The 16,007-nt window shown below is 41.1% G+C and overlaps 1 protein-coding gene across 1 annotated transcript in view; it reads left to right on the top strand.

The window, feature by feature from the left end:
• PHEX (phosphate regulating endopeptidase homolog X-linked) overlaps positions 1-16,007 on the top strand; it is a 111,348-nt gene that overhangs the window by 61,633 nt on the left and 33,708 nt on the right. The window contains exons 13-14 of the mRNA XM_009635698.1: positions 12,865-12,942; positions 14,518-14,621. Of these exons, the coding sequence (XP_009633993.1) occupies positions 12,865-12,942; positions 14,518-14,621 (182 nt within the window). The remainder of the gene's footprint in view (positions 1-12,864; positions 12,943-14,517; positions 14,622-16,007) is intronic.

Below are 16,007 nucleotides of genomic sequence, written 5' to 3'. Positions count from 1 at the left end.
TTCCTGCTATCCTCTCCTGGCCTCTGACAATCTGCAGCTCACTTGCTTCCTGAGCCAAAAGTGGTGTCTTTGTATTTATCCATATTTTTCTGCTGTGAGTTTGTCTAATGACTTTTTGAACCCACGATTTTTATCATCCACAGCTTCCTATGGCAATGAGTTCCAGTGAGAAAGCATCTCCTTTTGCTTGTCTGGAAAATGTCACCTTCTCCCCCTACATTCTTGTATTGGGAAAGCAGAGAATCATCATTGCCTGTTCTTTTCTCATGCCCACTCTTGCTTACCTATAACCCTGGCACAGCAATATAGCCAGGGAGTATGGAGCCTCCTGCATTTTTTCAAATAGCCTGTCCAGGGTGTGCACTTAGATACAGTTCTGAAAAATAACTTTTCATTAAGATCTGAGGCATACCCAGACAAAAAGCCCAGACACCACAGCTTCAGGAGCTGACATTAATTTTGCCTAATGCCATGCTAATTTTGCAGAAAGATGACAAAGCATCCAATCTTGAGAGCGGGCACTGGGTACTCTGCAAAAAGAAAAAATGCCTTTTGTGCCTTGTGGGGTCTGTGGACCTATTCTATGTAAAATAATGCAAAAACATGACAGAGGAACTAGCTCTGAGCCTCAACGCCTCCCATATCTCAAGTGGGCTTTTTCTGGAATGAAGGCCAGCACAAGGTTGACAGAACACTTCATAAAAGAGTGGGATGGAGTTTCAAAACCAAAGATCCCAAGACACCTTTTACTGGTTCTTTTAAGATGATTTTATATCTTTGTTTCAAGGATCTCTGAGAACTTCAGAAAGTGTAAGACTCTTTCAGAGCACTAACAGAAGCTGCCAGACTCGCTTCAGAAGAGCTAGGAAAAAAGGGAGAAATTTCCAAAGGCTCTAATTGCATTTAAGCACTTCATTCCTATTCAAAAGCCAATGAGGGTGACTGCTGACTTACAAATTCGCTGGTTTTACTAGAAAGTTTCATTCAGATCTTGAAACAACCTTGTCATTTCTAAACTGGAAAGCATACTTCTGCTTAGTGTTAATTGAACCCTGGCCACATTTTTCCTTTGTGGAAGTGCATTTTATGAAATGAGGGTAGTCTCTGTTTGGACGAGTACTTGGATGCAAAAATTTAAGGTCCTGTCTGTATTGTAGCAGTTGCATTGCAGGGAGCAATGAGCAAGTCTGATAAAGTTGAAACGTATTGGAGTTCAGAAGAGGCAGAGTCATATTTTAACTCCTTTCCCACCTGTCTACAGTCCCCTTGGGCATTTGTCATGGTTTAACCTGGCTGGCAACTAAGCACCACGCAGCCACTCATTCACTCCCCCCTCCCTCAGTGGGATGGGGGAGAGAATCGGGAAGGAAAAAAAAAAGGTTAGAGCTGTGGGCTGAGATAAACAGAGTTTAATAAGAGAAAATAATAATAATAGTAACAGTGAGTATGGTAACGGAATATACAGAATATACAAAATGAACAATGCACAATGCAATTGCTCACCACCTGCCGACTGATGTCCAGCCCGTCCCAAGCCGCGATCAGTCCCCGAGCCACGATCACTCTCCCCACAACTGACCGACCAACTAACTCCCGAGCATGACGTTCTATGGTATGGAATAGCTCTTTGGTCAGTTTGGGTTAGCTGTCCTAGCTGTGCTCCCTCCCAGCTTGTTATGCACCTGGCCGAGCAGGAGAAGCTCAAAAAGTCCTTGAGTAGTCTGAGCACTATTTGGCAACAGCTGAAAAGATCAGTGTGTTATCAACACTCTTCTGGTACTAAATCCAAAACACAGCACTATGCTAGCTTCTATGAAGAAAATTAACTCTATCCCAGCTGAAACCAGGACAGCATTAAATGTATCACCAAGAGCTTATCTTCATGGAGTAACTCATCTTTATCCTACCGCATGCTTGGACATGTGAAGAGAAGGGAACAGCTCCATAGGAAGCAGGAAATGAAGTAGATGCTGCGCAGCTCAGAAATGAGGTAGGGGATTTGAAAGTTTGCTCTACTTTACCTAGTTTGGAATTTGGTCCGGACATTGAGGGTACCACTCCCACACTGTCCCTGAAATAGCTGTTTGGAAAATGCCGACGTTAGGGTAATGTTTTTCACCTGGAAGATACAGAGAATGCAAGGTACTTGCCTCATAGCGTAGAAGTGTTCTACACTTTCCTTTGAATAAAAATAGGTCTTCACCTTCCAACAGATCAACATTTTTTTTTAAAGTCAAATATTTATTTCTCATCACAAGGTTTAATTTTTGAACTCAAAGAATAATCTCTCTCACATCCTGAATTTAATTTAACCTTCTCAGGAGGACTGGGCTTTCCTGTTCAGTAACCATAGGAAACGTTCTTCTCCATTGGCCAGAGTTGAAACTAATAGCCATGGCATGTTTGCTTATCTCTTATCTCTGGGGTTAGATCGCTGCTGTCAGCTTGTTATCTGGCTGCTGCTGCTGCTCACTCAGTTGTGCAAGGATGTCAGTTCCATTAATAACCTGAGCACCGTCCAAACAGATAGTGGAAAACAGGTGAGAGGAAATTATATTTAACCCTGATCTTGCAGCTGCCATTTTTCAGGCTCCACCATGACTCCATAAGGCCAGAATGGGTGTGTGACATCAAAACACTTGTGACAAATCTCATGCTTGAAGTAGAAGGAAGGAGACGGATGGACACACCTGCGGATGCTCAGGGACTGGGGTGAATCTGAAGCTTTTGTGGCAGAAATGCCACGTGAAAGTGTTGGTATGCTAAAAGACACATTAATTCTTCCAAAGAGCAGGAAGTCCTTCACAACACCTAGAGTCTTGGAGGATGGTTTCAGCTTTAACTTTCATTATGTCTGCTGTTTTACCAAGTAAAACTACCTTCTCTAGAGGAACAGTTACAAAGACATTATAGTCCCCCAGCTCAACAATAACAGATACTGAGGTATGGAAGACCCACCCTCTCTATGGAGGAGGAGTCTACAAGGGCATGCTCAGGTATCTACTTGGTATTGCCTCTTTATTTCCAATGAATATGCATTTCCTGGCTGTGATGCTCTCCATGTCCTGTATATGCCTGCCTGAGCCACAGAAGAGGAAAGCCACCTGCTCGCTGTGAGCGGGTGGGAAGCACAGCAAGGCAGGGCCATGGGCTGGGGCTCCAGCATGGACCCTCAGCCTCAGGCACCGAGGAGCCATAGCAGCACTTTAACGTGCTCAGGTAGTGTACTGGTCCTGGAGGTCTGAAGCAAAGTCATGAAATGTTTAAATGCCTTCAGGTACTGGTATTGCTGGAGTTTAATTTTAGAGGAGCTTTACCACAAGGAGGTCATCAGACTCAGGAATTTGCTCCATTAGTGGCCTTTCAGAAGCCAGGATGCTGTGCCTATGAACAAATGCTCCTTCAGCTGCCCTCCTTTGCGAGAGAGCTGTGAGGTGTCTTGTGCTCACTTTTCTGGGTAAGTGGTGAGTTCCATCAATGTGAACATAAATACATATATGTAATTTATTTAAAAATAAAAATAGGCAAAGATTTGGAATAGAGGGGGATTTGGTCTTGAATATAAAGCAGAGCATTTCCTGCGTATGTTTTTTCTGTATTCTACAGCCTATGTTTTTGTCTATGTATGCATCTGCTTTCCCCTCATGTATTACGTGGACAACTGATAGCGACATGCTTACTGATACACTGCTGGCTGGGGCCCCTCTTTAAGCAACAGGCATTTCTCCCCAGAGAGAAAACCTGCAAGTCCTGAGCCAAGTAATGCTTGTGTTTAGGTCCTCAGTCCCTATTTCACTTTTAGAGTAGTGTAAGAATGAGTCTCTGCCATGTCTGGTCTCAGCTGTATCTGGACTGGGTCTGATGCTTGCTTGTGGCTAGAAATGAAAAGAGAATTTTTCACGTTCTATTCATTAACAAAAAAAAAAAAGAAGTTGCTCTGCAACCTTTGCTTAAGCAAAGATAACCTTGAAAATGTTAAATGAATATAAACTGATGCAAGCAGAGGCTAAGGTCAGAAGTTGTCCCTCTCTGGAACAGGTTATTCAGAGTTTTGCATAACACTGCCAAAAGGAACACAGTGGTAACTCAGCTGTGATGGGGAGAGAGCTTCCTTGCCCTTTCCCGGTCCCTGGGGCTGCACCCCTCACAGAGTGTTGTTACAGCGTTCGGTGCCAGAGATTTCTTCAGCACACCGGGATTTTTGGGTCCTTGGGGATTTTTATTTTGTCAGCACAGTGGATTTGTTAAACCTGCTGTTTTCCCAGAGCTAAAATAAAAGCAGCAGTAAAGATTTTGCAGCAAGGTGGGTGTGCTTCTAGCAAGAGGTAGTGTGACAGTGGGAGTATGGGTGTCAACTGATGAGGAGCTCTGGTGGTGAGCAGTGAGATGAGTCCAGCAAGGAGTTTCTACAAAAAATGCAACATAATTTCTGCAGCTCACTAATGTCAAAGGCCGGTCAAAGGTGGATTTTCCTATTCATTAACAAAAAAAAAGAAGTTGCTCTGCAACCTTTGCTTAAGCAAAGATAACCTTGAAAATGTTAAATGAATATAAACTGATGCAAGCAGAGGCTAAGGTCAGAAGTTGTCCCTCTCTGGAACAGGTTATTCAGAGTTTTGCATAACACTGCCAAAAGGAACACAGTGGTAACTCAGCTGTGATGGGGAGAGAGCTTCCTTGCCCTTTCCCGGTCCCTGGGGCTGCACCCCTCACAGAGTGTTGTTACAGCGTTCGGTGCCAGAGATTTCTTCAGCACACCGGGATTTTTGGGTCCTTGGGGATTTTTATTTTGTCAGCACAGTGGATTTGTTAAACCTGCTGTTTTCCCAGAGCTAAAATAAAAGCAGCAGTAAAGATTTTGCAGCAAGGTGGGTGTGCTTCTAGCAAGAGGTAGTGTGACAGTGGGAGTATGGGTGTCAACTGATGAGGAGCTCTGGTGGTGAGCAGTGAGATGAGTCCAGCAAGGAGTTTCTACAAAAAATGCAACATAATTTCTGCAGCTCACTAATGTGTCAAAGGCCGGTCAAAGGTGGATTTTCCTTTGTGTCACTGCAAATCCTTAGGATTCTGGTGCAAAGTTTGTTGGGTAAGGATATCTAGTGTAATTGCAAAAGACAGATAAAGAGAATTTTGAGTTGTGGATGTTTTTTTGTTTGGTTTTTTTTTGTTATGTTTGTTTGGTTTTTTTTTTTGTTTTAAGAGACAATTGTACTGGAAAACAGAGCATTGCCTGAAAATAAAGGCATGAGGAAGTACAGTCTTCTGAAGTGCTATGGATATGTCTAAGCTTAACTCGGGTACATGAGCTACTAGAGCCATGTCAAAGGCAGCTTAGCAGCATATACAATGGGGCATGTATATCCCAGCATGATACTAATAATCTCAACTAACAGTTTGCTTAGAAAATTTGTTGTCCCTTTTCCCCTCCTTTTCCTAGGAAGGTAATGTATGGTATGGTCCCTTGATAAGTGTACTAGGTAATGTTTTCTTGTCAGGGAGTTTTCTTTGAGTGAGGCTTTGGTTTCAGAAGGATCCAGAGGAAGGGGTGAACTAATGTAACACGAAAATCCTTTGCTGTTCCTTCTCCACTTTCTCACATTATGTGTTCCCAGCACTTGTCTTATGCTAGTTCCAGCGCTCGCTGGGTCTCTCCGTGTAGTGAGTGATTCAGCTCGCTGATCTGGCAGAAAATTAGCTGGGGAGAAACTTGGATAGATTACTTGGATAGCTACGTTAGTGAGCTAAACAGTTTTCCAGAAAGATACAGCAAGGAGCTGAGGCAGGTTGTGGAGGCTGTGAGTGCAGGCAGCATGGGCAGAAATAAGGACAGAGATGGGAGGAGCAAGGGAGAAGAGCTAGGACTAGGGCACTTTTTTTTTTCATTTGGCAGCACAAAGCTGTTAAGTGGACTCAGCCACTTTTGAAATCACAGTGTGTATTTAACTGAAAACAATTTTATGTGTACTTCATGGGTGTGATTATTCGGATAAGTCACTTGATTTTTTTTTTTTCCCACCCCTGAGCTGAAGCTATTAAAAGAACAGATCAATAGCTGTATTTTCCATCCTCATAACTGGCTAATGTAGAACATTCAAGACAATTATTGAAATATGGAGGGGAGGGTTATGGTGTAGTGTGAGGTGGTGGTATGTGAAATATTAAATGAAAAGCTAGCTCTGAAAAATCTTGAAAAATCTACACAGTTTGCATTGTTGTGTTATGCAAATATAAAAGGAAAGTTAAAGGCAAAATTTAAAAATAAATTGGATGAATAGGTATATTCTAGAGCATGGATTATAGCCAGTTCACTGCAGATCAAGTACTCTTAAAAATTATCATTTCAGGTCAAGTGTTTGTGTTTGAGTTCCCACTGTACTTTTGATTGCAGTTGATGATGTGCAAATCCCTGACATTTCATGTGTCCCCTGCATAGGAAATAAAATAACATCATTAAGGTGGGCGCAGACTATCTCCTACTCAAGTCAGCGGGTTACTTCCTACTGAAATCTGGGCGATAGCTCTTTGATGGAACTTTTCTGTGTTTTACCAAGATCCGTCATTCTATTTTCCTAGTTTTTCTATACGTAAAACCTAAATAGATGCAGTGATATTTATGCAGCAGTTTTACCAGATGGCTCTTGAATCATCTATTTTCAATGAAAAATGAAAAGACCAGACATGTACATAAAGGCTGAATTAATCTTTGTAATTAAATGGAACATTACTTTGCCGTGAATGATTTTAGCTTTCAGAATGTATTTCATGCTAATTTTTCAGTGAACTGTAATTGTATTAATTTTTTATATTTTTAGAAGCTTGAAAATGATCTTCACAAAGTTATTGTGACTCAAGTTGATATACAGAAGATCTGTGTCAGACTCATAAAACTTTGTCGGGGGGGAGATGTATGGTTTGGTTTGGTTTTTTACAGTAAGTACAATATATCAGTACTTGGTGTTGCTAGTGGGCCTACAAAATATCCAAGTCATACTCTGATGGGAAAAAAAGTTTCTCAGAAGGCTCACATGCCAAATTTGGTTGCCAAGAGAGAATTTGAGTAGACTGGAGACTGGGATGCTTTGTAGCATTGAAACACGTGTGTGTGGTCCCACGTTGGCAAGTTGTGAAGTCAAGAGTGAAAGGTCGTTTATTATTTTGTCTCTGTAGTAAACTGACTTGCAATGCTGTTATCGTGACAGAAAGACACGCTGATGATGATACAATCCTGACTGTGTTGAAGTCAGTGGGGAAACTTCCTTCCATAATCAGCAGCAGAAGGAGTAGTCCCACTCCTGGTCCTCTGCCTCACAACCTGCTCTCTGGCTGCTGGGATAGAAAACCATTATTGTGACTTATTCTAAAGCATGCTACTGCTCTGCGATACCCCCTCCAACAGCCTCTCGCTTTCAATGGTGGGATTGGAAATCTACAGAAATGAGTTTTCTTAATTTACCTGACCACCCAAGGCAGGCTGAGTACTTAATAGTAGCTGGGGGAAATACCCCATTGCCCCTTTTCTTCCTGTATATGTGGTTATTTAATATGCAAATTAGAGATAGGAATTAAATGAGCCTTTAAACCATAAAAAGTTGTGCGCGGTGAGTTTACGGCAGATTCATGTGCAATTACCACATGGTTGGTTCCTGTACATTTGTCACATTTCATTTGCTTTCCCCGTATGTGTGTGCCTGCCTCCTGGAAGGCTAGTCTCTTAAACATAATTTTAATCTTATCAAGGGTAAAATACTGACTTCGTTATCAAAGGGCAAGCCAGTTGTAGAAGAGTTTTCCACTTTCTTGTGGTGTATGAGTGAGGAGTCTTTGAATTGCCATTAAATATTACTCAAGTGAACAGAAAAGATAGCCAAGGAAGCAAGAGAGTTCCAACATGCAAATTTATAAACCTGCTCTTAATACAATGCTTTTTAACTTGTCTGTTGTGTAAATAAATTGGGCTGTGTGCTGGTGTCGTGGTTTAACCCAGCAGGCAGCTAAACACCACACAGCCATTTGCTCACTTTCCCCTCAGTGGGATGTGGGAGAGACTCAGAAAAAAGGTAAAGCTTATGGGTTGAGACACAAAAGGTAGGGAAAATAATAATAATGATAAAAGAATATACAAAACAACTGATGCACAATGCCATTGCTCACCACCCACCGACCAATGCCCAGCCAGTTCCTGAGCAGCTGCTGCACTGCCCCAGCCAATTCCCCCCAGGTTTTTTGTTCAGCATGATGTCATATGGTATGGAATAGCCCTCTGACCAATTTGGGCCAGCTGTGTCCCCTCCCAGCTTCTTGTGTGCTTCCACCCTCCTCGCTGGTAAGGCAGCATGAGAAGCTGCAAAGTCCTTGACTTAGTGTAAGCACTGCTCAGCCACAACTAAAACATTAGTGTGTTATCAACATTATTCTCATCCTAAATCCAGAACACAGCCCTATACCAGCTATTACGAAGAAAATTAACTCTATCCCAGCCCCAAACCAGGCCAGCTGGGATCAGCTGAACAGGCTTGGACCTGATGCAAAGGCCCTGGGATGAATCCCAGTTGGAGGAATTCCCAAGGACTTCACAGGGCTTCCTATGTCCTCTCACAGGTTTTGCTTTGGCTGTAGGAAACAGTCCCTTCCACCAGGTGACACATGTCCTTCACTATTGGCATCAGGCAACTTATTGGTGTGCGACAGCCTTATGGCCTGCCACCCACACTTCCTGCCCTAAGTGTCTGCATGGGCTGTATGGGCCTGGTGCTTGTTCCAGGCTGGAGTCAGGCTGTTGGAGGTGGCTCTTCAAAAAGAGAGATGCACTTTGTCCTTCAGATCAAGCAAGCTTATTCCTCTGTTCCTCCCACAACAGTATGTGCTACACAGTGAAGATAAGGAGGCCCTGGGCCACTAGCTCGGTAGGACCTCAGGGGAGCATGGTGCTCTATATTTTTGGACGCATCATACGTACGATTAGGACTAATTTGAGACACATTCCTTTTCTGGGAGAAGCTGTATAGTGAGACGTGGATTACACATGACAACCTTGTGCCAGTTTCCATCAGCTCTTGCTCTAGATGTTCTCAAAAGGGCTTCTAAAGGATGATGTTAATTTGTGATTTTTGATGGTCCGGAAGCTTTGTAAGGGTGTTTAAGCATGTACCTATGTTTTCTAATAACAAATTAACTTGGTGGTGTAGTAACAAAGTGTGTACTTTTCTGAATCTGTCATCCTACATGACTAACAGAACATTTAAGAAGGCGTTGGAATGACAGTGGTAGTAAGGTCTACACAATGCTAGTAAGGTCTGCCTTAGAGTTTAGTCATTGTAGAGTATGTAGAGTATATAGGTGTCTGTGTGTTTTGCTCAGATTTCTAAAACACATGTATTTTGGCAAAAGCTTCTAAGTAACAAATGCAATAAAATAATATTTTTCCCTTATATATATCTTACATAATAGAGACAGCTTCAGCCATTGATAAAACATAAAATACTAGGAGCAGCAATACATTTTGACTTTACTTTCAAAAAACCCTGAGACAAACTATGTTATTTACTGGAGTTTTATATAGGCTTTGTAACAAAATATCTCAGCAGTGCCTGACCACTTTTGCCTCACACATGGAAATCTTAAGCTCACAACATCAATTGTCAAAGACACAAAGCAAGAATATGTGTGACCTGACAAGTGAGCCCAGCTCGCCTGAGGTAGTCTGGTTGAGAGAACTCTTTCTGTCTGCCTTTTCTAGTGCAGCAGGGCCATGACAAAACTAACAGATTTAAGTGTTACTAAAATATAAAATTAATGTTAAATATTAATTATATGATTATCTATGATATTATAAGATTATATATTATATATAGGTCAACCTATGTCAGATCTGCTATTAAGGATCCTCGAGGAATCATCTTTACCCTTGGAAATACTTAAGGAATGGGATCTAAAAGGGCCAAAACCTGGCAGTTCCAAGCTGCTGCTCTCAGTGGGCTGCTGTGGAAGAAGAGACTGAGATGGATGTGGCAGATGCATGTTTCAGTGAGGGTGGTGAAACACTGGAATGAGATTGCCCAGAGAGGTGTCAGATGCGCCATCCCCTGGCAACATTCAAGGCCAGGTTGGACGGGGCTCTGAGCAACCTGATCTAGTTAGCAGTGTCCCTGCTCACTGCAGGGGGGTTGGACTAGATGACCTTTAAAGGTCCCTTCCAAGCCAATCTATTCTATGATTCTGTGATTCTGTATTCCACAAAGACCCCAAAATGTCCATGCAGTGAAGCAGAGATGGAAATATTGTGGTCACAACCAGACAACTAGCACCATGGATTTGAGGGCAGAGGTCATCTCTGCTTCTTTCAGCAAAGAAGCACTGCCAGATCTAGGCTGGCTTCATAGTCCTCTGCATTTACAGCCAACAAGGGGTGAATTTATTTACTTTTATTTGGAAGGCAGCCTAGAAATTGATTGTTGTTAAAGAGTATAATATAGGTCAAAGGCAAAACTGCTCTTTTATGTGCCAAAACATGATCAACAATTTTTGATTGACACGGTACTGGCTAAATCGTTGGTGAAATGACAGCTTACTGACACAGTTAATCGTCAATTTTCTTTAAAAGCCACTGTTGATTTTTTGCAAGTTGCACTAAAACTGTTTTTAAAGGGTTTACTCTTCATCATCTAAGGTGTTTCTTAATCTAAATGTGTTTAGTCAAAATGCTAAGGGGCTGTATTTGGTAGCCTCTGTGTTGAATCTACTGTAAGTGATTCAGATAGGTACTCTGGAACATATGCAGACCATCTGAGATTCACTGAATTTGTTTAAGCAGCTGACTTAGTAAAAACTAAAAGTGATAAGTTTTGTACTTTTTTTTTCCTCAAGACTAGTATAACAACTAGGATTGGAATATTTGAAATGGAATATGGAAATTTTCCATTTCCTCGCAAAGTTCAGTCAGCTGGACCTGACAACACCACCAGGAAAAAAATTAGACACTTTTGATTATATACAAACTTGCAGATGAATTGTGCTCCCACTGCCCCCTGCTTTTTATACCCTCCTAGGCATTTAAAATATCTTGAAAGGCTGCTCTACCTTCTGGAAAAATGAGAAAACAATCTGTTGGGAGTTAATTTGGCTCATTTCATATTTCCTGTTCAGCATTTGTCTTCCATTGTTGTGGTGATTTTTTTGGTTTTTTTTTTTTATCACTGGGGATATTTGCATGACAATTGGATCTTTCTTGCTTAGGAGTTCATCTGCTCCTGCTGCTAATTTCCTACCTGAAGTTGTAATCTTCTGTTTGTGACATCTTAATTATCTCAACCGCAATTAATTGTGATGTCACAAATGGAGGATTATGGCTTTCGGTTGGAAATGAGACTGAGAAATTGAAGGAGTCATAAGAAGCAAAGAGGCCTTTCTTCTTGAAAAATAGAAGAGGAGACAAAATAATTTCAGTTGAACGGAGGCAGTCCTCCATCAGCTTCCTTCTTATAGTAGTGGAACAGATGTTTCTAATTCTTGCTGTCATAGAAGGTCCTGTTGTATTGAGACACTGTGGAGGGGAAGAAGGGGGCAAGGATTTCATTGTGGAGGAAGGGGAATCTTCCCCTGAACAGGTTCCCTCTGCAGCAATAGGGAAAAAGAAGTTGGTGGGCCCCCAGAGAAGTCTGGGCTCTGCTCACAGAGAGCAGAATGCAGGGTTGGTATGGCTGCAGGTGGTTATAGGCCAATCCATTTATTGCATTTCATATCTTGCAATATTCATTTGGGTTTAAACATTCAAGTTTGAAGAACAAGTTTCCAGAAGAGTGTTTTTTGAGGGCTTGGGGGAATTCCAAAGAATTAAGGAGAAATTGAATTCAGCATCCTGAAAACACACAAAGTAAAAGCTTTGTGTTATCCTAGTCCATCATTGCTTTAATTTATTCTATGGGCTTGTCATATTTCACTTCTTGGTACGTCACCTTATGCTTTTGTATCCTTCTGCTTTTCTTCTGGAAATGTGTTGTTTCCACAGAGATGCTGGGTGGCTGGGTGGCCTGCTGGTGTTTCTGTGAGGACGTTACTAACACCGTTTATATACTCATGCCATGATTTACAGAGTGAGAATACGCACCTACAGCTACTATCGCTTCACACCAGAGTGTTTACACAGATTGTGCATAAACACTGGGACCAAGTCGTGACTGAAGGAGGAAAAAAACCTGAAGTTAATGAGAAGTGAAGTGTCTTATTTTAACACCTTTACTGGCATTAGGGAAAGGCCAAAGACTGAAAAGTAGAGGGATGAAAGTGGGGAAGGAAACAAAGATTAGCCATGTGGTTTTAGGAAAGTACAGCGTCCTTCAGAAAATTGTGTACCCATCCTCAGGTGTAAATGGAAGTGACCCTCAGTGGAAATACACCAGTCTGCACTTGCTGGGACCCAGGTTCATCTGTATCTATGTATCAAATCTATTTTAAGTTGGATGTGTACCAGCTACTGCGCCATAGTGAAATGGGCCATTTCCCGTCGTCTTTTGGAAAGCTTTGTAAAAACAGGTGTTTGATCATCTCATTAACAGAAAAAGCGGTAGAGAAAATGGGCTGTTAAGGTTTTGCACTCAAGCACATTGCTGTAGGTCTGCAACAGCTCTGCAGGTGACAACAGACCCTCTGTAATAATCTGACAATAGAACTGGACCCACCACATTGTGATGCGAAGCTCATCTGCGGCACCAAGTTTACCTTGTAGGCGAGTTGGTTTGAAGTTAAATTAGGATGCCTTCAGGGAGGCATCATAATACAAAGTGGAAATAGAATGGGAAAAAAAAGCCATATGCTGAGAAATGGTTATATCTGCCAACACTTTTTTTTCCTTTTTTTTCTTTTTCAAAGGCAAAAGCAGTTATGGCAAAAGTGGGTTACCCTCAGTTTATAATGAATGACACGTATATTAATGAAGACATCAAAACGGTAAGTGTCAGATTTACAGCTTTCTTCTTTTACATATTGCAGCCATTCTTTGCTCTGTTTTGCTGCTGCCGAAAATCAAAGCTGCTCTTTTGTTTGGCAAACATCTGGAGTTCTGCTTGCCTGGTTATTTTTAGACGTTGAATTAAGTATGCTAGCTCTCATGTCTAAATTGTCAATGTTGATGTGTCTAAGCGAGGTGACCACAAGGTCTGCTGGGAGTAAAATGTGCCTGGGTACAAAGAACCTTCCTGCTATTAAGCATTTTAGAGGTTAAATATATGCTGGCATAAATTTTGCATTTAGTTATGAAAATGAAACAAGCCAAACAAAAATATTTCTCCTCAAAGTAATGGTCTTCAAAGATACTAACGCATTTTTCATCAGAATATCACAGTTTATGGTGCCGTATATAGGCTCTCCCCACCTCTCCAGGTTATTAATTTATTTATGCTTTTTGGTTATGATCGTGCCTAGAGGTCCTAACCAATGTTACATTCCTACCATGCTGGCTGCTGGACAAGGATACTGGGGGGGGGGGATGACTCCTTCCTGACCCAGTATTTGTTCAGCCTAATGAAAGCAGGAAGGCAGATGTTGAAGATAATATACTTTACTATTTTCCAAAGGGGTAACAGTGGCATGCCTGTGGTTAATTGTATTACTGAAAGTCACAGGTAAAATAGAATCAGAAATTCAATCCTGAACTGGTAAAATACAAGCGTGATAGTCATCTTTGCCAGAGAGCATGAAAGAGCGCTAAGGAGGGGCATAATTTATTGAGAAAACTTTGAAGAACCAACTCTACAAACCCAGTCTTTGTTCCTGGAAAGACCAGGGTGAGGTGGTGCTGTGTAGGCAGTGTTAAGAGACTGAGGACATGACCAAGTTACCACTTCAATGTATGGAATTATTTGCCATTGGTAATGTCTAGCAAAAAAACCACTTGCTAATCACGGTTGCAAAACCATAGCTTAAATCCAAAGTATAACTTCCTCACAAGTCGTAGCATTCTTGAAACTGGTGACAGGGATATCAGCTGGATTTATAAAATATTAAATCCCTTTTTCTTGCATGGTTAGTTGTGTGTGTATGTGTGTGTGAGGGTTGCAGTGGCAGAACCCTCTGAGGGCACAGAGTATGAAGTATTTGATATAAAATGCAAAACAAACTGAAAAAAAGAGGCTTTGTTACATTTTTGAAAGTGGTTTTAAAATGCACTTTTAAAAATAAAAGTAGACCCTACTTCCTTATGGAAAAGAGGCTGCCTGGGTACAAGCCTTAGAAACATGCAGTCTGCAATTCATCTTTGGGTACTTCTGATTTCCTCAGCTGATCTCTGTGCAGGGAAGAGCTTTTCTGATGTTCCAGTCCCTTGTGTAGATCCATTCCATCACTGCTTTTTAACTAAGCTCACAAAATATTTATTTTTCCTACCAAGTGCAAAAATTTTACTTGCTTTGATAATGGCTAAAAAATTAGGTGGTTTTCTTGCTTAAAATAAAAGTTCTGATTGTTTTATGTCAGCTTTTGTTTCTTTGGACATGCTTTAAAAATGCCTGTGCTTTATCTATACAGCTGAAGTTTACAGAAAGTGACTATTTTGGCAATGTGTTGCAAACTCGCAAGCATACAGCCCAATCTGATTTCTACTGGCTTAGGAAAGAAGTTCCAAAAACAGAGTGAGTAGTAAAAGGCAAATTTATATAATCTTCTAACAATATTTTAATTTATATTATTTAATTTATACAATTGATATTTTAATAGAATTAGATACAAACCAACATATTATAATACAAAAAGCCTATGGACAACCCCCCAATTACCCAGAAACTCCTGTGGTTGGTTTTTTTTTTGTAAGTTCACATTCTAGGTATCCCTGTTCTGATACACAGTAGTCATGTGCTTGCAGCTTAAACTTAATTTAATGAAAAAAGGGGTAATTGAATCTCAATTAATAATGGATTATGTCTCTTGGTCACAGTTAGAATTTGGAATGGTACAGCAGGGATTTATGAAATAAATTTTCTAAGAATGGAACCATTAGTAAGAGTTAATGTTATTATTAGTAATAGCAATCAGCATTGTTAGTTACCTGCTCTTGATAGCAACGATATGGAATAAAACATAATTTAATTTACATATGTTATTTTTATTTATTTGTAAACATGACAGTGTAGATAGTGTCACATACTGTCATAAAATACATGAGAGAATCATTCTCTTTTCTTACTGGTGGGTAATCAAGTCCTTAAAATGCAAATTAAAACCTAAACAGAACTTAATTAGTGTAATTATGCTACTTTAAAATGACTCCTTCTACACAGAGACTTTGAAATCAGTGCTGCTTCTTAGCTCCTGTGGTGGTATTTCCTTAGGGCTCCAGAAATTCCTACCCAAACTGAACCACACCTTGTTTTGCGGGTGGCTCTGTGCTGTCCATGAGGCAGGTAGAGTATGTCAGCAGGACAGACACAGGCTATTCTTGGTTAGAGTCTTGTAATCTGGCCCCCTATTTTTGAGGGGTTGTTTATAGCTTGATTTTAATTGTGAATTTTACATTCTCGTCACACCTTTCTCTGATATTGCAATGGTTAATCCCAGGGGATGATCTGAAGGGCTTTTCTGCAGCCCTGGATGCCAGGGCTAGATCATGACAGTCCATTCTCTTCAGACAAACGCTTCCCATGAGAGCAGCAAAATAACACTTGCCTCTCTGTAGCAATGGTGGTCAGCAACCTCCTCCTCGTGAACAGCATTGGGGCAGCACTAACGCAGACCACGTAGATCCTTGGCAGGATGGGAAATCTCCCCTGTAAGAAAATAAATTGGCAGGTAGTCCCTGACTGTAGACCTCAAGGGCTGTTATCTGAGAACTGTTGTGTGGGTATGCTTAAAAAATGAAGGTTTTACCTGATTGCCCACTACAAAATTGAACACTTTCTCATGCTTGTCTTTACCATCTTATTTCAAGGGCTACTTAACAGCAGTCCCCTCCTCACCTTTGTCTTGCTTTTCTTGTCATCCCACGGGGCACATTCTGGCCCTCAGCCATAATTATTCCTGCT

Source organism: Egretta garzetta, unplaced genomic scaffold (genome assembly GCF_000687185.1).
Source record: "Egretta garzetta isolate BGI_Z169 unplaced genomic scaffold, ASM68718v1 scaffold373, whole genome shotgun sequence".
In the NCBI taxonomy this organism is placed as follows: domain Eukaryota; kingdom Metazoa; phylum Chordata; class Aves; order Pelecaniformes; family Ardeidae; genus Egretta; species Egretta garzetta.
The sequence above is the reverse complement of the archived record's forward strand: the minus strand, read 5'-3'. Positions and strand labels throughout refer to the sequence as shown.